Source organism: Saimiri boliviensis, chromosome 1 (assembly GCF_048565385.1).
Source record: "Saimiri boliviensis isolate mSaiBol1 chromosome 1, mSaiBol1.pri, whole genome shotgun sequence".
In the NCBI taxonomy this organism is placed as follows: Eukaryota; Metazoa; Chordata; class Mammalia; order Primates; family Cebidae; genus Saimiri; species Saimiri boliviensis.
The window spans coordinates 30,343,222-30,366,444 of NC_133449.1; the positions used below are offsets into that span (position 1 = coordinate 30,343,222).

Here is a 23,223-nt window from a genome sequence, read left to right on the forward strand (position 1 = left end):
ATGGCTGCTACGAAAATAAAAGGACCAATTGCAAATCTTGAAGATTAAGAATATGATTTTTGAAATAAACTCAATTGGTAGGACAGGTGTAGCTGACAAATTAGTGAGTTAGATGATCAAGCTGAGGAATTATCCTTACACTTGTCAAATGGCAAAGAAATAAAGAATGTGAGAGGAAATATACAGAAGTTTTAATATCTAACAGAACTTCCACATGAAAATATGAGAGAATGAAGAGAAAAAAATATTTTCTCAAATGGAAGGAATGTTTTTGATATTAAAAAAGACTCAAACATTGGAAGAGTTTACCAAGTGCTAAGCAGAATTAATGAAAAAAGTTCCATACCTAGAGTAACACTGATGAGTTTCTGTAAAACTTTGGGTAAAGAGGAAATTATAAAAGCTTCCAGGGAAAGAAATAAAACATCCAGTTAGGAAAACTTTGTTATTTGTACACATTTATATAGCTAGATTTCTTACTAGCTATATTCAGTGATAGAAGGCTACAGAAAATAGCTTTGATATTCTGAGGGGAAAATGATTTAGAACCTCAAAATTCTGTTTTTAGCCAAACTAGCTTCTAAAATTAAGAACAAAACAAATACATTTCAGGAATGCAAAGACTCAAACATTTTAAAAAATAAATAATTTTGAGGAAAACTAACAGAAAGACGTAGGCAACAAGAAAAAATGATGAGTGAAGAAGCCAGCAAACTTATCATCAAATGTAAATAATAAACGTTTTTGTTAAGTTTAAGGAATGTGTTAGTAATAATAATAATTCTAGCAATTATTATATAATTGCTTTTGCAGTATAATAGTATTTTTTGCAACTGTTGGGTGATTTCTACAAATCTTATAAGAAATGCAAGAGGAAAGCGTATGTTTTTATCCTTACTATTTTAAGAAATTTAAATTCTTTTCATTTAATTAGTAGTAGAATTGAGGGCATGCTTTTTTGTTTGGGGGTTATTAACCCAATGTTGGTAGAATTAGATTTTTAAATATATTTTTCAAAAATGGAAGGGTGAAAAAATTTTCAGGGCACAAACCACTACAATAGGGGCCAATAAACTACATCTGTAATGGACCAGGTAATAAATATTTTATTAGGTTGTGAACCATACTATCTCTGTTGTACCTGTTTCCTCTGTCACTGTAACAATGAAGCAGCCATAGGCAATACATGTAAACAAGTAGGTATGGCTGAGTGCCAATAAAACCTTATTTATAAATAAACACTAAAACTTTAATGTCATGTAATGTTTTCATATCACAAAAACATTCTTCTTGTGGGCCATACATGCAAAGACAGGCAGCAGAGTGGATTTGGTCAATGGGCCATAGTTTGCTTCCTTCCCTGTTAGAGAATAAAGGGAGGGAATAAAGAAAATTCATTTCAACTAAGACAGAAAATGGGAGAAAAATGGACTAGGGTGGAGGAAGCAAAAACCACAAGGAAGTATAACAAACAGGAAACATAAAATGAGATGTCAGGAAAAGAAAAAAGTTATCCCAATAAATGTGAACAGCATAAACTTTTATCATAAAGACAAGAAATTCTCAGGGTGTCGCCTAAATGATAACAGGGTACTAGATAATTGGGGTGTATCTCTTCCATAGAGCAGCACGATTAAAGTATGATTTGTACAACAGTACCAATCAGCAAACTGTTAATATTCTACAATAAGATAAGAACAGAAATAGCCTAAGTATTTAGAAACTGTTACGACAGCCACGTATGAGATTATTTTTCTAGTAACTCGTTGTATTTCAAAACACTCAGTTCATACAATTTGGAAAATTAAAAAGAAAACTGGTTTGAGAATTGTTACTAGAGAATACAATGCAGTTGTTTATAAAATGAAGTAGTTTCTTATGTATAGACATGGTCAATGAACTAAACACATTGTAGGACAGTGTAGAAGGTATGATCGTGTGTGTGTGTGTGTGTGTGTGTGTCTATGAATGACCAGTCCTAACTGGAACTAATGTGTTTTTTAAAAGCACCAATCATATATGTAACAAATTTTCAAGGGTAGAAGAATTCATATCAATTTTTTTTTTGGTGGAGTTTTGCTCTTGTCGCCTAGGCTGGAGTGCAGTAGCATAATCTCAGTTCATTGCAACCTCTGCCTCCCAGGTTCAAGAGATTCTGTTGCCTCAGCCTCTCAAGTAGCTGGGATTACAGGCATGTGCTATCATGCCCAGCTAATTTTTGTATTTTTAGTAGAGACGAGGTTTCACCGTGTTGGCCAGGCTGGTCTCAAACTTCTGACCTCAGGTGATCCACCCACCTCAGCCTCTCAAAGTGCTAGGATTATAGGCTTGAGCCACCATGCCAGGTCCACATCAAATTTTTAATCATGATTATCAGAAAGAGATTATGGTTGGTAGAACAGGATTGAAGGAAGTGGTAATAAAGCAGTATTTTCATGTTTTAGTCTACTTACTTTGTATTATTTGACTTTTTTGTTTTACAGTACATGTATTTCTTATATAGTGCTTTTAAAATGTTTTATTTAAATTAATAATCTCTTGGCCTTTTAAGTAATTGCTACTGGCCAATTGAATATCCATTCAGAAAACAAAAAATTTTAACCTCTGCTTCACATAATCACAAAAATTCATTTGAAATGGATCAATCGTAAACTAAAGTGTGAAAGTTAAAACAGTAAAGCTAATAGAAAAACACATGGAATAATTTCCTAATGAGTTTGGGATAGGCAAAGATTCCTCAAGTGGGATACAGAAAACACCAAGTACATGGAGAAGATTATATATTCATATATTCTGTTTATGTGTATGTGTGTGTCTGTGTTAATACCTGATGAACTTTATATCCTAAAAGCTACTAAAAAAAAGACAGACAAACCAATTTAAAAAATGAACAAAAGGTTTGAAGAGGTACTTCACAAAGAAGAAATCTGAATGACTAATTTGAATATGAAAAAGTGCTCAGCATTATTACGCAGGAAATGTGAATAAAAACTACACATGAATTCTAATGACTAAAGTGAAAAGAACTCATAAGATTAAGTGTTGGGGAAGATACAGATAGACCAATTGGAAGGATCATACATTTCTGGTGGGAGTGTCAGTCGGTGTAATCACTGAAGAACTGGTGCTATCTACTAAAGCTGAACAGACGTAAACTGCATGAGGCAGCAGTTTTACTGCTGGTTATCTACTCAACAGAATTGGGTGTTCATGTTCAACAAAAAACAGGTACAAGATTATCTATATTAGCTTTATTCCTAATAGACAAGGAATCTTCATCAAAAGTATAAATAAACTGTATATTGGTACACAGTAGTATATTTATATAGTTGACACCAGCAATTATATTGATACTGGCATTGTAAAGAAGAAAATACTGCCACACAACAACATAGATGAATCTCTTAGACAAAATATTGAGCATAAGAAGCAAAATATATAAGAATATGTACTATGTGATTCTACTTATATGATTTATGGTATTAGGAGTTGGAGCAGTGGTTTCCTTTTGGGAGGGGAAGTATTTACTGGGAATGGGACACATGGGAACATTTGGAGATTTTAGAAATGTTCAATTATCTTAATAGGGTGATAGCCAGACTATGTATATGAGATAATTTATTAAACTCTATACCTATATACTTAACTGTCTGCACACTTCACTGTAAGTTATATCTCTATAAAAATGTTTTAAAAACACCAACTCATTCATTACCCACTTATCTGAAATTCTGTCATTATTATATACTGAATCCTTAACATATTCAAGGACTTTTATCTAAGTCTTGCATTCTTTTCCATTCACTTATTTTTGCAGGTGTACTTTTGATTTAATCATCGTTGCTTCATAATAGACTTGTTTGATGGTTCACATCTTTCTTGCTTATTATTCTATTGCAGAGTTATCTTGAATATTCTCACCTTTTTATTATTATAGATCATCTGTAGCCTTATTTAATTTTTGACTTTGTCAGATAGACAAATTCTCACACCCCCTCAGGCTATTGATATTTTCATTGGAGACCATTGGCATCACTGGTTCAGTTCAAAAACATTGTATAATCTCTCCATCTCTTTCTAATTAAGTAATTGTTTTCTTGTGGCTCCTGCAAGTTAATTAGTTTTATTTCTGCCCATTTTTGTTTAGTGTTGTGAATAGGAACTCTTTTGTTACATTTTACAATCCTTGATGTAATATTCTTGATATTATTGTAACTTGTTAATTATAACAATAATACCTACTTGTTGAATGCTCTGTGCTAAAGAATATTATTTGTTTCTCACGCCAGTTCCCCTCAGGTAAATACTGTTGCATTGTGCTCATTTTATATTTGGGTCTGAAGGGTGAATAGCTGGCTTGTGGTGGTTTCACTCCAGAGGTATACTGCTTACACACATTGCTCTGTTGACCTAGGTGTCCTTTGATGAAGGACAGATGTGTGGGAGGGGGCAGTGTGGGGTCACGTCCAATATTGGTGGATGAAACTGACGTTATAGTGACTATTAACTGGATACTAATCAGCAAGACCTGTACACTGAAGTGAATTTTTTTGTACATGCTCGTTTATATCTGTGAAATACAGTATTCTAGTTTGGACTTACCCAAGCCAAATAAAGTGTGTGTGTGTATGCGTTTGTATGTTTATTATTTATTCTATTTTTTATTTTTTTGAGATGGACTCTTGCTCTGCCACCCAGCTGTGTTGTTGTGTGGCTGGAGTGCAGTGGTGCAATCTCATATCACTGCAATCTTCGCCTCCCGGTTCAAGCGATTCTCCCGCCTCAGCCTCCCGAGTAGCTGGGATTACAGGCAGCCACCATCATGCCCAGCTAATTTTTGTAGAGACAGGGTTTCATTATGTTGGCCAGACTGGTCTTGAACTCCTGACCTCAGGTGATCCACCCGCCTCAGCCTTCCAAAGTACTGGGATTACAGGAATGATCCACCATGCCTGGCTGTGTGTTTAATCATTGGTAAATAATTTAGTAATTGTTTTTATGTATTCTCAGGGTACTTCTGTATTTACCAAATGATGATAGCTATTGTCTTAGTTGGTTCTTTGTTTGGAAGGAACACCAGCTGAAATAATGAGAGTTTATTCCTCTACTCCTGCATGGCAGGAAGAGAGGTGAATTCTCATGGATAGCCAAGAGGTAAATCCATAGACTGGCCAGGACTTGTGGAGATTAAAACTGTCTCCCAGCATCTGGAGCTTTTGCCCCTCACTCTCACATGCTTTTTTTTTTTTTTTTTTTTTTTTTTGGAGATGGAGTTTTGCTCTTGTTGCCCAGGCTGGAGTGCAGTGGCACGATCTGGGGTCACTACAACCTCTGCCTCCCCGGGTTCAAGTGATTCTCCTGCCTCAGCCTCCTGAGTAGCTGGGATTACAGGTACCCACTACCATTCCTGGCTAATTTTTTGTATTTTTAGTAGAGATGGGGTTTAACCATGTTGGCCAAGCTGGTCTCGACCTCCTGACCTCAGGTGATTCACCTGCCTCGGCCTCCCAAAGTGCTGGCATTACAGGCCTGAGCTACCGCTCCTGGCCTCTTTATATGCTATTTTTATCCTGCCTTAGCCCCTCTGCTTGTTGGTCTGTCCATTTGACTGTATCCTACCAACTCGTCTGGGTTCTCTGGTCCTAGGTGAAATTTCTGAGGGGGAACATTTGGTTGGCCTAGATATTTACTGTGTTTGCCCAAGCTTTTCGTGCTCTGTGGGCTATTGCACAGACTGTTGGATTGGCTGCCTCAGTTAGGTATCTACCATAGTAGTTCTAGTTATTGTGGCCAGGGAGAGATGGCTGGTCATCTGAAACATGGCACACTTAGAGCTCCCTCTTGAAGGAGCAAGGATGATTTGCCCTAGAGAAAAGGAATGTAGTCACAATGTACGCTTTAATTAATGTGTCTAGTAACATTCACAATTTTCCTACTTTTTTCAATGAAATAGAAAGCGGCTAATAGTGAAAATAGCAGTTGCATTTAGAGATTGAGTAGTATCAGAAGGAAAACATTAAAGAAAATGCTTCTTATATACTTGACAACAGTCCTTTACTTACTGCTTTGTAAGCTAGCAACATATGTTCTTTTATCTCTTGTAGGTATCTTGGTTAAAATATCTGTTTAGTTAGGATTGTTAAAATTTTGGATAAGTTTGTGATAAATACTAAGGAAATTTTTTTCTTAATATTTTAATAGCTAGTTTTGGCTTGAAAAGATAATTTTGAGAGTTTTGCAAACCTTAGGATTACCAGATTGCTTTGAGGGTGTTCTCTTTGTGTGTGTGTGTGTGTGTGTGTGTGTGTGTTATTTAACCCAAGATCAGTGCTGAATTTATGGCATATCATGAGATGTTTATGATAGTAAATAATTTATAGTAAAACCAGAAAACTAAAATATTATATTTATTAATATGTGGATATTGGCAATAAAATTGTATGTAAATACTTGTTAAATTGCTTCTAGGTTGGGCCATGCAGGCTGCTGCCTATATCTTCATTCACAGGAAATGGAAGGATGACAAGAGCCATTTTGAAGACATGATTGATTACTTTTGTGATATCCACGAACCACTTCAACTTCTCATATTCCCAGAAGGAACTGATCTCACAGGTAAGGTAGCCTGGGTTTGGCAAAGTTAGAAATCATCTAGTCTAAACTTCTCATTTCTCAGATGAAGTAACCGAGCACCAACAAGAATAAGAGCTCTTACAGGTATGGTGGTCCATATCTGGAATTCTAGTTACTCAGAAGGCTGAAGCTGGAGGATAGACTGAGTCCAGGAGTTTGAGACCAGCCTGAGCTACATAGTTAGACTTCGTCTCAAAAAAAAAGAAAAAAGATTAATAGCTCACTCCTCAGGTCACTCAGTTAATCAATAGCACGTCAGGACTCAGAACACTTCGTTTCCAGCCCATTTAATTTATAATAGGCAACTCCAAGAGGTCATATTATTCATACTTGCCATCTTAGTACTTTATTTTAAGCCTCAGTATATATTTAAAAATATCAGGCTTTTATCTTTATGTAAGCATGGTTTTAAAGTCATGTTTTAGGTAATGTTGATCCTCTCCTACCTCTTGTTCATATTCTCTTGTCCTCTTCTAAGGTATTTATTTATCCATTAGATCCTTTCTACTACTCAACTTCTTCCTCATAAGAAAAAGATCTGTTAGTAACTATTTTCAGTTATTGTTGATTTACCTTAATAAGTTACCTTTCTTTTGATATTTAAACCCTATCCTTGCTACAGTCAGGGAAAGCTTTGCACTTCTTCAAGAAAATTCAGCCATCATTGAGTTGTAGTGAGGACACAGGAAGACATATTTATAACCTGTCTGCCTTCCTAAATATTAAACTTCTTTTCTTTTTCTTTTTTGAGCCTGTCCCCTAGGCTGGAGTTTATTGGCATAATCATCGTTCACTGCGGCCTTGAACTCCTGGGCTCAAGAATATAGTATCTGGGACTACACCAGAAACTACCACAACACTTGGCTACCAGATATAAACCATATAGGCCAGGAATAGCCAATGGATTTCAAAAGAGTCTTACAAGACTAAAAGCAAAATGCTGAACAGTCTGTCATCCTTACTAAATCAATACTTTTCACATTTTTAAAATTATTTTTGTATATGAAGCCTTCTATCAATAATATAAGATGATAAGATGGATACAAGCAGAACTGCCCTGGTTGATAATGGGAGGGGTGACATTGGGGGCATAGCTTAGGCAGGAAGTACTTCCTTAGAATCTTTGGACTCAAAAGACTAAAATTGACCTTTAATAGTCCCGATAGATAACTTCAAGAAAGATACAGCAGAATTTGAGAAGGATTCAGTGGATCTTACAGCTCTGCTGTATAAGGGAAGACTGGCTAAAGCAGGAGAGAACTGAAATCTAAAATCTCAAGTAGTATGGAGAGGTAGAACATGAACTTACCGGTAATTTCAAATTTTGGTAATAGACTAAGAAGGGCAACTCCTTGAATTTAAGAGAGAACAGGTAAATGAACATACTATTCACACTGTGGACATAATTTATGGAACTCATTATTACAAAAGAGAATTCAAGATGAAAAATAGACATTACACACATATTTAAGTAAGTGAATAGGTGACTGAGCCATAATAAGTTGTTAAGGGAAATTAAGGTATTTCGGGATTTACTATAGGTAACAAGGAAGAGATCTTTGACACATCTATTGCAGATGGAACTGAGCCAAGTGAACTGTGCCCCTTTTTATATAGCAGTCAGAGCTCTAAAATGTATGCCAACTCTGTAGTATATATTTGATTTTTTATGGTTGAGATTCTGAAAGTGTTTGGATCACAGAGGATAATACAGAGAATAAAAATGGCTGCTTGCTGTTGAAGCTTGCAAATATGTTATTGTAACTTGTAAGTTGATTTCCAGAACTAAATTATCATTAGGAAATTATAAGGGACAGGCAGCCATATTCAAATTTTATGATATTTAGAATGTATAATACTTAAATTTGGATATTGAAATATCAGCTTTATTTAATAAATATAGAGTATAGAAACCCATTTACTGAAATGATAGATTCATATTTGTGAATGCAAAAATGTACATCAAAGAATGCCAACTTTGGGAGTTATTTGGTAAATAAAAACTAATGAAAAAAAGGTCATATGTTACTGCTACATTAATGTTAATATGTTCATACATTAGACCTTCAGAGTAATAAAATGTGTGTATAAAATATTTTTCATCAGAGTTTCACTCTCATTGCCCAGGCTGGAGTACAAAGGTGCGATATCAGCTCGCCGCAACCGCTCCCTCTCGGGTTCAAGCAAGTCTCCTGCCTCAGCCACCTTGAGTAGCTGGGATTATAGGCATGTGCCACCATGCCCGGCTAATTTTGTATTTTTCGTAGAGATTGGATTTCTCCATGTTGGTCAGGCTGGTCTCAAATTCCCAACCTCAGGTGATTTACCTGCCTCTGCCTCCCAAAGTGCTAGGATTACAGGCGTGAGACACCACAGCCAGCCTTCAGGTTTCTTTTTATAGATGAGGGACTCTACATCTGGTTGCATGTTTTTGGAGTCCAGTGTGCTCACCATTACATGATACAGCTGCATATATGTTTTAAATTCAAATGGCATTTACCTTTAAAGCCAGACTTTGCCAAGGAGAAAAATTAAACTGATCCTGAAGCTTTTAAACATTTTTTATAGTATAATACAGATAATTTATTGAGTTGGCAAAAAAATCATTTTTAAAAGTAGGCTAACAAAATATCTCCAGTTTGGAAAAAGTATCTGTTAATTAAAAGGTGTTTAGTTACTACCATACTTAACTTTAAACCGGGTTTTTTTTTAGCCCAGTGAGACTGTTTTATAATTTAAGTTCTGAATCTAGCTTGCATGTACATTTTCAAATCAGTGCGTTTAAATCTAATGTTACATATATTCTATCTTTATATTTTATTGTTGGTTATAACTTTTTAATGATAGATGTTAATTTGGAGAAATTTGGAAACACAGCAGTATGCACAAAACTTGCCACTGCCTGTAAGTGAACACTGTTTTAATTTTGGTCCATTTATTTTTAGTCGTTTGGTCACACACAGACATATGGGAACCTATGTGTATTTATTCTTTATTCTTTAAAAATGTGTTTTAAAGGTTAGGGAGTTCTGTATTGTATTGGTTTATTAGTTGGGGTTCTCTAGAGAAGGAGAATTGGTAGGATGTGTATATGCAGAAATAGGTTGAGATTTATTTGAAGGAATTGGCTCTCAGAGTTGTGAGGTTTGGTTAAGTCCACGATCTGTAGGGTAGGTTGGCAGAGTGGAGATTCCAGGAAGTAGTTGCGATTCGAGCCTAAAGGCAGTCTAGAGGTAGAATTCTTTCTTGTTGGGAGAGGAAGGGACCTCTGTCTTTTTCTGTTAAGGCTTTCTTTCACCTGATTTGATGGGGTGGGCCCACTCCCATTATAGAGGGTAATCTGCTGTACTCAGTGTACTAATTTAAATATTAGTCTCTTCTAAAAAATACCTTCCCAGAAACATCTAGAATAATATTTGTCCAGAAACCTGAGTGTCATGGCCTATTCAAGGTGACATATAAAATTAGCCATCATAATTAGTATACAATAATTTCGAGTTCCATTTCCCTGATTTGGAAAGAATCTAACAGTTATATTATTGCATATAACTTAACACCTATAAGAATGAAACTTATTCTTTTTTTTTTTTTTTGAGATGGAGTCTCACTCTGTTACCCAAGCTAGAGTGCAGTGATACGATCTTGGCTCACTGCAACTTCTGCCTCCCAGGTTCAAGCAATTCTTTTTGCCTCAGCCTTCCGAGTAGCTGGGACTACAGGTGTGCACCACTATGACTGGCTGATTTTTGTATTTTTAGTAGAGATGGGGTTTCACCATATTGGCCAGCCTGGTCTCATACTCCTGACCCTTGTGATCCGCCCATCAGCCTCCCAGAGTGCTGGGATTACAAACATGAGCCACCGTGCCTGTTCAAACTTATTTTTTTAAATAAATATATGAGCGCCCAGATCTTTATCCCTACACATTCTATGAGGAAAGACAGATGGTAAACTAGTAAGTTAATAAAAATATGTCAGGTAGTCATAAGGACTATGCAGAAGAATAAGGCAGGATCAGGAGATAGTCATAGAAGGGGTGTAGAGTGTTATTTTCTTTAAGGTGATTAGGGAAAGCCTCTCTGTTAAGTTTCTATTTAAGTAAGGACTAACTGAACAAAGCAGAAGAGCATGCAGCTGTATGGGTGAAAGACATTCTGGGTGACGGGAGGAGCAGCAACTGCACGGATCCTGAGGTGGGAACATGCCCAGCTGGTTTGAGAACAGCCTCTAGTAGTCCCATGGGTGGGAGGAGTGCAGGAGTGGGAGAGTTACAGGGATTGATGTGACAAGACAGGACACTGTGGTCAGAAAGTGGGATGCTAGTGCACTTACTAGCAGTAACAGTCTGGGATGGGTAGATGAAGTCAGGGGTAGATGGAAAAGTCTGCCTCTCTAATCTCTCTGTATTTCTGATCATTTTTACCTTCCCACATTGTGACTGTTTTAGAGCTGTTTGTTCTTGTACTCACATTCTACAACAGTTCAGTTTTGATTTCAGAATTCCCAGAGTTTTATAAACTGAAAGACCGAACTAAAGAGTAGTTAGTTACTACTCATCTTTGTGGTGTCTCTGGGATTCCTAATCCCATTTAAGGTCCTGTCAGTTGTCTATAATATAAATATTGTTTTGTAGCCCCATATCCAGGATATCCTGAAATGAATATGAGAGGAACTTACTACTTTTCATGTGTAGGGCCTTTACTTTTGACTTGCCTGGTTATTCCTCTATCATAAAATGATGTAACACCGTCTACAGCAGTGTTCTTTGAATATTTCAGTGTTGTAGAAGGCATGTATGGTTTTTGGAGGTCTTGAGGACTCAGTGATCTTAAATTTACTCCTAGTAAAGTTTTATCTATATAGGTGTTTTTCTTGTGATTTGGAATAATAGTTTATAAATTTCGGAATGCAACTGAGGATTGTGGGTTCTAACATCTGCTGTCATCAGAAACTATTTCATGATCTCTCCCAGCAGTTGAGGCCAAATTTCTGAACACTTTACTTTTTCCAAATATATTTGCTGAATAATGGGTTTGGTTCTTCTTGGAACTTGTAAAGTTACCTCATGGAATGGAAAAATAAATTTTTGCCAACAATTGGAACATATACTTGACTCTGTAACTATATTCAGCCAAACCATGTTCAGATGTTTGTACATGATGTGCTAATCATGTGCCCATTCTGTTATGGAGTGGTTTGGGTTAGTAATATTAGCATACTCTGTGCCTGAGTAAGGCAGATATTTCAGTTTACATTGAAGTCCTAAATTATTGGGTTTTTTAAAATGTTGATCTGATATATTTGATTGCTAGTTATTTTTTCTGGATGTCTAGGTCATTATATTTTATTAGTGTCTTAGTTTTGTTTTATTAGCATTTTATATTTTAATATTTCAGTTCTGTTATGGAGGGGTTATTTTATAAAAATTTTAGTTTATTAGTATTTTAGTTTTCATTGAATGTTGACTGTTATGAAATCTTTTAAAGAAGTTAAAAGATTTGAATATGGATTTCAGAAAATACATAAAAATCTATTTATACCTTTGTTATAGTTTTTTTTATTCCTGTAAGTGTAACGGAGCATCTCAGCTTTGAAACGCATTTTAAAACTTTTTTTCTTTATTCTTAGAATATAGCCTTGAAATGTACCTCAGACTGTTTTCCTCCCTTTTCCACTAGACACTTCCTCGCACCATGTATGCTTATCTACTGTATGCTTGCTTAGAAATTCCAGGGACTAATTTTGAAACAAACCAGGCATGGAGCCCCTGTGGAATCCTCCCACTTTGGCGAAGTTGTGAACAGTTAGTCCACTACCACCAGACTGAAGTCAAAATAATGCCAAGTGGATCTCCAGATGACCAGTTACCCAAGATAGCCATCAGAATAAGACACACAGATCTGGTACCATCCCCACATCTCTCATACCAAGTTTTCTTTTGAAAACTCTATGATAAATTTTAAAACTTAAGATGGTACTATAGAACACTAGTTCTCTGTCTTCTCAGTTCACTGGCTCTCTGAGTAAAACCTGCTTTCCCTCCCAGCAAACTTTGCCTCCTGTGTTTGGCTTTAGAGCAGCAAATAGCCAAACCTGGGTCTGGTTATGTAAGTAGGTCTGGGATTTTGATACCTTGATACCGAACCATCTGCGACATTTGTATCTTCTCATTTGACTCAGTATTCAGTAATTATAGAACAATTAACTGCTATATTTATCAATAAAATTCTGTACTTCTTTCCTACCTGATGTATTTTTCTTTAGTTTATGATTTCTAATGGTCCCATTTTTATTTTTTATTTTTTATTTTTTTAGAAAATAGCAAGGCTCGAAGTAATGAGTTTGCTGAAAAGAATGGACTTCAGAAATACGAATATGTTTTACATCCAAGAACTACAGGCTTTACTTTTGTGGTAGACCGTCTAAGAGAAGGTAAGCCCCCATCTCAAAATGTATCTTTTTTATAAAAGTGGCAAAAATTGCTAAACTTTACATATAGCCCTTTAGAGTTTATAAAGGATTTTTAATACTTTGTCTCAAATTGACTGTTAACATTGACTACTTGGTATTTTTATTCCAAGTTGACCTATGTACTAAAATGTTTTGCTGTATGTTCTTTAGAGATTTAAAAGAGATCTCTGTAAGAAGTTATTTCCCCTTTTTCGGAACCAACATAACTCTATATTACATACATAGATAGATAGATACAGACACTCATATAAAAACACATACATAAAAACATATATATATGTGTGTGTGTGTGTATATTTACATATAGAGTTAGGCTATAATTCCATGTTAAAATATTTCTCAAAGTGGCAAAAAGTGTCTTAAAAGTATCTTATCACTTAATCCATTCCTCCAGTATTCATGAAAAACAAACAAAAATCTTATCACTTAAACTAACTATATGTTTGGCTCTTAGGATTTGAGAATATTTCATTCTCTTATTATTATAAGCTATAACAATCTGAAAAATAATTTTATTTTAATTATTTCACTCACTCCACCCAGTAATTGGTTGGTAAGAAGGCAAGACTGGTATCCAGTGTGGTAAGTACATTTCCATAGGTCATGTGAGTCAGGAATAGAACCTCCTTCTTCTGCTTCCTCATTTCTGGCTCATATCATGCTTCTTTCAAGTTGTGTCTATTTAGGGGCATATATGAGCAGAAAGTGATTCCATTGATGATATCGTACCCATTTAAATGCTTACATTTTGATGTAAACAAAAACCAATTGTACTTTTTAACTGTAGTTCTGCATATTTGCATGTTTATATATTTATACACATTTGTACACACAAATAACATACGTATGAAGAAAAGGTAACTATTTGGACACATAAGCCCACAGTCACATAATAGAAGAATTGTGTTTGCATGTTTCTGCTTTCAGTCTGATTTCTAGTAAGCCATATTTTATAACGGTGTTCTCTGTGACAAATTACCTTCATCTGGTAACTGATACATTTTCATAAAACTGCTGTGCATAACATGAAAAGTCTTGAACCATTATGTAAGAAGAGATATAAAGTTCTTCTTTCCCTAAATAGCATCACTGTTGTTCTTTTAGTATTTAATGTACTTTAAGATAAAAAGTATAACTTGCCAAGACAACACATATTTATAACCAAGTACCCATGATTTAAAGAAAGGCTCACAATCAATTCAAAATCACATGATATGGTAAACCAAACGTGTTATCTGTATTAGTTTGGCTTGTTTTTTATATTCTATGATTACAACTAATATAACATGAACTTGTGAGCTTGACATTCATATGTATATGAGTGCCTGTCTACCTATAGAATTTCATGGAGAATACAGTTCTTCATGCCTGTGGAGTGGGGTGGAAAGGCACGAAGACATTAAAGTAGTGATGCTTTTTTTTTTTTTTTTAATTCGATACCATTTACTGTGGCATGTAGCTTAGACTCACCCTTCTCATTCAACAATGTTTTTCTATTTTAAAGTATTTAATGAATTCTTTAAAGGTGTTTCTAACATCATAGAACAATCTCTAGAGCTCTCTTTTGAAACCTGGAAAATATTTTAGTAGCAAACTGAGTTATAACTTAGTCAATGGGTGTTACGTAGTCATCACTTCAAGCACTAGTCAATAGCCACAATACGTAATTTTTCTTGCCAGCTGGTCTGGGCAGTTGGTCTGCCAACATCCCTCCTATATCGGTAAAAGAAATACAGATGATTCAATTTGCTTCAGTTAGAAAACTACAGTTAGATGATTTATTTGTTAGAAGCATAGAATGGAACTTGTATACTATAATAATAAAAATTAAAAATATGATGAGGATAATTGCAATAGTATAGCAGCTAACATTAACTGAGCATTTACTAGTACCTGGCATTATGCTATGTGTTTTGTATGCCCATGATCAATTAATCTTCATAACAGCTGTATGTGGTAGTTTTAAATATTTATCTCATCGTACAAAACTGAAGCAGAAGTTGAGATAAAGAACCTCATCAAAATTATTGGAATACAGTTTGTCTAACTGAATAGCTCATGTTCTTTCTATTGTAACTACTTACTGCTTATATTTATAGTATGATTTTGGTTGAAAAAAATCTCCAGATTTTTAAGCACCTTCGTAACACTAGTGAGCTGCAATATTTTCTTTAAGAGTTTAATTTAAAAAAAGAATTTAAAAAGAGGCTAAATGTCCAGAACGCAGAGAGATGGTAGTCACAAGGCAGGTGGTTGTGATGCTGCCTGAGATGCTGGAGGAGCAGAGCAGGCAGAAGCTAAGGAGACATCACTTGGGGAGTTGAGAGCCACTCTTGTTTCTGGGGAGTTCAAGTGAATAGAGAGTGAAAAAGTTTAATTGGTGATCGGAGATGAGGAGGATCTTAGAGGTCATCTAGTCTGGACTTCCCTTTTAAACAGGAATCTAAGACTCAGAAGGGGGCCCAGCCTGGCTTTCTGATCTTTAAGCTCATGTATTAAGACTTGAGATCATCATATAGATTTGAGTTTTAGGTTTGAAATACTTGTTTTTGAATTCGAAGCGAGCAGTTTATATTTCAATCCATATTTAGCTCATATGCTTAGATTCTAAATATAAAGAAATGAAGGATGTAATCTTTCCACTCTTACTCTAGGGGGATACAGGGTTAACCACTAAATAAAAATTAAATTCCTACTAGGTAATTTGGATCAGCACAGCTGAACAGAATTCTTCAGTTTGTATTCAGGGAGAGAGAAATGCTGACTTAACATGCAGATTACATATATATGTCTAATAGTCCTGCTTGTGGACTCTCATGTTTGTCTGAAATAGTTCTCATTTACTCTGAGACAGCTACCTAGGAAATAAAAGCAGTATACCAATCATAGACAGCTCAGTCTTCAACAGCATTGTTAGACTATTTTAATTTCATAGACTTTTGCTTAGTGCACAACTAGCTAACAATCCGGTCTGTTTGTTGCCTGCAGTGGAGGACTAAAGATGGCCCAGAGAAACCTCTCTCTGTGGCTCACATTGCATTTATAATAGTCAGCAAGCCTCTCCCAGGATGGCATTTCAGTTACCCTTTTGAACAGCCAGCATGTTTTAGGAGGGAAGGAAGAAAGGCAGACAAATTATTGAAATATTGGGTGCATTATATATCATGCACTCTGACCTTTTCACACAGCCTTTTATTGCTGGAAACTATTTATGAAATTGGATAAGACCTTTCCGTTATGTTAAATAAGATGTGGCTGTACAGTGGACTTTTGACATTTGCTAGAATATTTTCTTAGACCGTCTCCATTTCCCCAATTTTGGAAATATTTTTGTAAATTAGCAGTTGATTTTCTTTTGAGGCCATTTTACAAGGAACGTTTAAAAAAATCTATTTAGGGTGATAAAGTGCAATAGAACCTAAATGAGATTTGTACACTGATGAGTGGGTAAGCACTCAGATCACCTGAGTGACCTGGTGACCTGCACATCATGAAGCAGAAATTTTTCAAATTTGCCTCAGGAGAAGTATACATGATCACATGTCAAAGACCTTTAATGTCTCTTCATGTTGAATTTTCAAATGCCATGGTACCGCTTTAGACCATAAAGGGAATTCGTATTGCCTTTTTGTTCCTTTTAGTCACTGCCCACCTCGCATCTTTTCCTTCAGCACAGAATCTGAGGTGCTCATTTAGGATAGATCTTATTGTTGTGTTTAGTGAAAAAGTCATGATAGCCTTAATGAAGAAGGATAGAAGCCCTATTTGTACCTAAAAACAACCATCAAACACTTATCAAGTTCTTACTATGTGCCAGGTATTGAGTTATGCACGTTTCTTTACCTTGCTCATGCAGTAGAATCAATCACAGAGCTTTTAAAAAATACATATACTAAGGTCCGAGCTCAGACCTACTGAATCAATCTGGTGATGGGGACCTAGACTTATAGCTACCTCTTTCACCACTCATATGTATCCCATAATTCTCCTACCTAAGCTAGGTGGTAGTTTGCCTTGTGCTGTGCCTGTGGAGCCTGGCTCCATTTAGCAACTTTCCCAGGGTCATACTGCTGCGGAGCAGAGGAACTTTAAACTCAAGTCCTTTGGATTCCAGATCCCAGTGCTCATGTTCTTTCTACTGTGTAATAAGCTTACAGTTTTTCAAATGCTAAAAAAAAAATTAAAAAAAACAATAAATTACTCTTAGTAGGTTTTTTTGTTTGTTTGTTTTTTTGTTTTTTTTTTCTGTTTCCAAGATTTCTCCCTGATATCCTTGGCTCTACTGTGAGTTCTGTTTAAATGAAGAGAAAAAAAAAATATATATATATATATATAATATATATATATAAAATATATTTATATATATTATATATATATATATATATATATATATATATATATATATATAAAGGATTTTCTTTCTGTAAGCCTCTTTTATTTTTCTGATTCCTGCATTTACCAGTTTCTCCTCAATTTCTCTAATCTTTAAAACACAAAACAAAACATGACATTCAAACTATCTGTCCTTTCGAATTGTGGTTCCATTCTCTGACAGAGCCTGGCTTGAAAGAGGGATAAAAAATGTGGTTCAATTGTTTTCTTTCTTTTTACCATCAACTTGCAGAAATAGCTTGATGACTTGATTTTCTCAACACTGGCTCATTTTTTATTAAAAATAGATAATAGTTTTTTAACTGTAAAAACAGAACTTACTTACTGTTAAAAAACTGGAAAATTAATAAAGAAGGAACTGAAGGCATTGACCCTGTTGCTCAAGCCAGAAACCTGGGAGTCATTCTTGGCTCAGTCCCCTTTGCTTTTCACATGCTGTGAAATCCCAAACAAGGCCTTTGATTCTACCCCTTAAGGATCTCTCAAATTAATTCTTTTCATTCGCAATATAATACTGATCTGGGCCTCCATTGTAGGTTCCCTGAATTATCATACAGCTGCTCAGCTGGTCTTTCTAATTCTGGTCTTGACATAACCAGTCCTTTTTACTTTGTAGCTGTAGAGTCAAGCCTTTTTCTAAATGAGGGTGGCAGCACACTGAAGTAGTTGTCCAGGCACTGGAGTCAAAGGACCTGGATTGGAATCCTGGGCTTCACCAGGATTAGCAGTGTAACAGGTCAGATTACTTTCCCTCAGCAAGCCTGAGGGAAATAATAACAGTTGTTACTTTATATGACTTCATAAGACTTATTAGCATTCCGTGAAGTCACGTACATAAAGCAGTTAGTACACAGTGCCTGGAAAGTGGCAAGCATTCAATAAATGTTATAGTACAAATCTGACTGTGTGAGCTTCCAGCAGAAACCTTCACTGGGTTTCATGGTATTCCAAGGTTAAATCTACTCTAACATGATTTACTCAGGCCTTTTATGACCTACCTCTCTGGCCGTATCTCCTATCTCACTAGTTGTACCATTCGTTCTAGCCTTACTGAACCACACTTCTTTCCCAGTGTGCACAGTATGCTGAGCCTTCTCCATGACTTCCTTAACCCGTGGATGTCACCTTAGATAACAGTTTCTCCAGGAAGCCTTCCTGATTATCTTTGGCTTGGTTGGGTACCTTGCTTTATGTCCCCATATGAATGCTTTTCCTACTAGCTATATGTAAATTTTTCTTACTGTAGTATCACTTGTTTAGTTGTTTATCTCCATGACTTTTTATCTCTAGCCTTCAGCACGGGTCCTGGCATATAATAGATACCCTTCATATTTTTTGAGCCAATCAACTAATTGGTCAATGTAATTTTATACTGTGTATTCCAGTAAGGGTTTAAAATGGCTGACATAACATAAATATGTATCATATAATAACAGTGGCACCCCCGCCTGGTCAAAATGGCGAAACCCCATCTTCTACTAAAAATACAAAAATTAGCCAGGCATTATGGCACACACCTCTTAATCCGATATTTGGGAGGCTGTGGCATGGGAATCACTTGAACCTGGGAGGTGGAGGTTGTAGTGAACTGAATGAGATTGCACCACTATACTCCAGGCTGGGTGACAGAACCAAGACTCTGTCTCAAATAATAATAATAATAATAATAATAATAGAAGCACCAAAAGTAAGAGAAGAAATCAAGGTAAAGGGAAAATAGCGGTAAATTTAAAAAACACACATACAACTAGATCTGAAGTTAGTATACAAAATGTGTTACAAGGTTCTGCATTCCTGTATAATATGGGTCCAAACATTGGCCCTGAGCTTCTGTCCCTTTTATACAAGGAAATCAAATGGTATCATTGACAAGGTTTATAAGATCAAAGGAAACCAGATGATTAGAAGAAGCATTTTTGAAAGCCTTGAAATGTCTTCCATGGTTCTTCACAAAGAGGACATTGTACATTTCATGGCCAAGATCCTGAACAGCATCTTTATGAGAAATATAATGAAATTTTTAGATACTCCACATAGCCTCATTGTGGTTGTCCATGTTGGCTAATGGAATAAACACATTTCATTACATGAGAAAGAGCAGTCTCATAAAAGCTCAAAACACTGGGACTCTACATGGATTTAGAGTGACTCAAGTCTAAAGATATGGCTAGACTGCATGTCCTTCAAACCATTCTCCATAAAAAGTATTTCATTCACTGAGGATTGGATGACAATTAGTTCACACTGAGTTTGATTATTCTTTGTAAGGCATCTGTTTTACATATATTTTGTGTCATGAGTTAAGTGCTGCAGAGCCAAGAGCTATAGTAGTAAGTTGATCTACGAGTTGGACTAAGGGAATTTAAAGAGCTTACTGAGATTTCATACATGAATTGAAGGCCTACCTCCAAACTGAGGTCTGCTAGCATGTCCTTAGAAAACAATGAGGAGTATGTGTTTTTGTATCCGCTACAACACTTGCACATCGTAAGTGGACCACTGCTGGAAGCTCAAGCCCTACTCCATATGGCTTTTTTTGGTCTTCTTTATTGCTGTGACTTCGTGCCCTTTCTTCACTCCAGTCATGCGGGACACACTTTACTCATGCTGTTTCTTCTTCCAAACTGTTACCGTTCATCTGGCTAGCTCCCATTGGTTCCTCCAGACAGCTTAAGCGTCTTTTCCACTTCAATTTTTTGACCCCTCCAGGTTATTGGAATTCCCTCTTCTTACTCTCATCATACTCTATACATTTCTGTTAATAACCAGTAGTTTTGGTGGCTTTTTTTGTTGTTGTTGTTCTCTCTTACTGGATTTGAGTTCCTTTAAGATAGAGACACTGTGCCATATTTGTTTTTATATCTGAGGTCCTAATACCATGCCAGGAATATTACAGGTACTCAGTAAATTTATAGTTTGGTACAAATCTTTAAAGATGATCTATTTTTAGCATCTCTGTCTTACACACATATGCACGTCTGATTAGCAATTTTTCCTACCCCCGTCAGTCTAGTGATCAGACACTTACAGATTTTATCTTATATGGCGTTCTTTCATTGCAACAGAGATGAGGTTTATGTCAGAGCCAGAGGACCATCTGGGGCAGATGCACAACAGATAATAACTGTCTTAAGACAATCTCTTCTTTTTTTAACTACTAGAGCAGGCATCCCCAAACTACGGCCCGTGGGCCGCATGCGGTCCCCTGAGGCCATTTATCCGCCCCCGCCCTCGCTGCACTTCAGGAAGGAGCACCTCTTTCATTGGTGGTCAGTGAGAGGAGCACAGTTTGCGGCAGCCCTCCAACGGTCTGAGGGACAGTGAATTGGCCCTCTGTGTAAAAAGTTTGGGGACGCCTGTACTAGAGGGTGAAAAGGTACGTTATTTTTCTAGATTATGTGTAAGAAGAGACTTACAGAAACGTGTTATTTGTAACTTTAAATGAATAAGGTCTTGGCATTTGATCATCTAAAATTCAGTATGGAAATGTGGTTTTTAATTAATTAAATGTTTATTTGTATCTCAGTGAGTTTCAGATTCTAAGATGGTGTTAAACAGATAGTTATATAGCCTTGTATCTCTCTGAACCACTTGACTTCAATAGGAGAAAAATTTTGCCTTGATGTTGTTATATACTATTTCTCTAACACCAGCCAACTATAAAAATGCCTACTATTTTGAAAGGTAGGTCTGGGTTATAATGATTGCATGTCTTATGGCACCATTAATTAAAAATTCTCAAAATATGTGTTCTTTATTAATTAGATGATTATTTTTGTAAATGAGTGAAAATTACATGTGTTATATTTTACTCATTCATCAGTCATGTCTGTGCCTAAATATTGGTGTCCTATATATTGTTTAATATTGTTTTTTTAAGAGTAACACACTGAAAAATGCTGATAACTATGACCTTTACAAAATGTGTTTGTTTCAAAATTCAGAATTTTGGAAGCAGCTTTTGTGAGTAATATTTGTGGAATTGCCTTCGAGTGATGACTTTCTGTAGACTATGCACTGACCATAAAGAATATTGTTACATACATTGAAATATTTTTGTCAGTTTCCCATTGGAGGGCAAACGTGAGAGATAGAAAACAACTGCAGAAGGTGTGAGTAGCTGTGCCATCACGATGCTATTAATGCGTGGTATGGCAGATGGGCACTGCATGTTTATGTACTTAGAATCTCGTTTGCAGTAAAACAGAGAAAAAAGTTTCAGACGAGTATGCAAATTGTATGTAACAATATGCTTTAGCTTCCTGTTCATATGAAAATCAAATTTCTCAGCAAAGGTGAGATTTTGTCCTGAGTCTAAACCCTGTGGACCTTTGAATTCAGAAATTCATCTTAACAGGAGCTAATGCCTGCCTTTTGGTTTTACATAGTATGTAGTTTCATTGTGAATGTATATACTGCTTTTTTTGGGTTTGTCCAAAAAAGGTTTACCTTATTTCTTCTTTAGTGTTGACATATGTTCATTTCATTATTTATAAAGGCTGTGCCTTTTCTCTTTTAGCTTTATAGATTTTTGTCCTTATTCAAAATATTCTGTCTGCATTTTTCTAATTAGTAGAACTTTTTTGCATTTTTTTCATAATTGATATTTGTGTTGAATATTGCAAGATAATGTTAAAACAGTACTCACTTGCTGAAGTATATGTGTGTACACATGCAAAGCCAAGTTCATATGTTTCACTCGTAAAAAAATATGAAACTTAATACAGAAATTGTTTACTTATTAATGTTGAAAATTATTTGCACAGCTCTAAGTGAAAGTCATTTTCTTCATTTTATTTTGCACATTTTCATGTTATATAAATTATATTAATATATAATGAACAGTATATTATTATACATACTTTGTCACATAGGCTCCCTATACGTATCTGACTGCTAAAAAGCATGCAAACTCACCTTGTCATAGAATCTGGGCTGAGCAAAACTAGTCTAGGTTCATTTAGCGCAAGTTGGCTCCTCTGTTCTGCATAAAGTATAAGACGTTGAAAGAATGTCAGTAACTCCTAAATCCATTGCCTTTCCCTAACGAAGTTATGTGGGAGAGTAAAGCGTTGTGTCCTCAGTGGCTTTCACTCCCTCCACACAAGAGTATTGCTTTTGACCACATGGGGTAAAGTCCAAGGATTATCCTACCTGTACACAAAATGCATATTTTTAAGTGTTTTATTTTGTGATAACTTAATCCACATAATTTCATTGTGGTTCACTCATCTCTTTTTCATAGGAAATGATACTTCAAAGAGAAATTAAAATGAAACTACTGATTTACATTTGTTTCTCAATATTGTTTTATGAAGTATCTTTTCCAGTGAAAAGTCTCATTTGTTTATAATACACTAACAGACGGTAATCTACATTGTGTTGCATGTTTTCATTTTAATATTTTTCCTTGGGAAAAAAGTAGCTTTCTTTAATCTCTTGACAGCAAGCTTCTTATTTATGCTATTTGTCTTTTTCTCTGACCAAGGCCATTATCTCTGTGGTTCATGCTACATGCCTGACTTTTATGGCTGAAATATTTTTCACAAACAAATACCTGAGTATTATGTTAAATAAATATCTGTCTCTAATTCCTTATTATTTACCATATATAGCATTTAAAAATAATCTACATACAGTACGTGGGTATCTTTAAACTTCTAAACACCTTGCCTTTCAAACTATGAGGCTGCCACACAATTTCTTAGACATTAAATGTGACAAATT

General features: G+C 35.6%; 1 protein-coding gene across 7 annotated transcripts in view; it reads left to right on the forward strand.

Annotated features, from left to right (window-relative positions):
* Positions 1-23,223, forward strand: part of LCLAT1 (lysocardiolipin acyltransferase 1) — a 203,760-nt gene that overhangs the window by 109,643 nt on the left and 70,894 nt on the right. For all 7 annotated transcript variants that reach the window (XM_074395674.1, XM_074395673.1, XM_039460217.2 and 4 more), the window contains 2 exons: positions 6,469-6,615; positions 12,949-13,065. In XM_074395674.1, the coding sequence (XP_074251775.1) occupies positions 6,469-6,615; positions 12,949-13,065 (264 nt within the window). The remainder of the gene's footprint in view (positions 1-6,468; positions 6,616-12,948; positions 13,066-23,223) is intronic.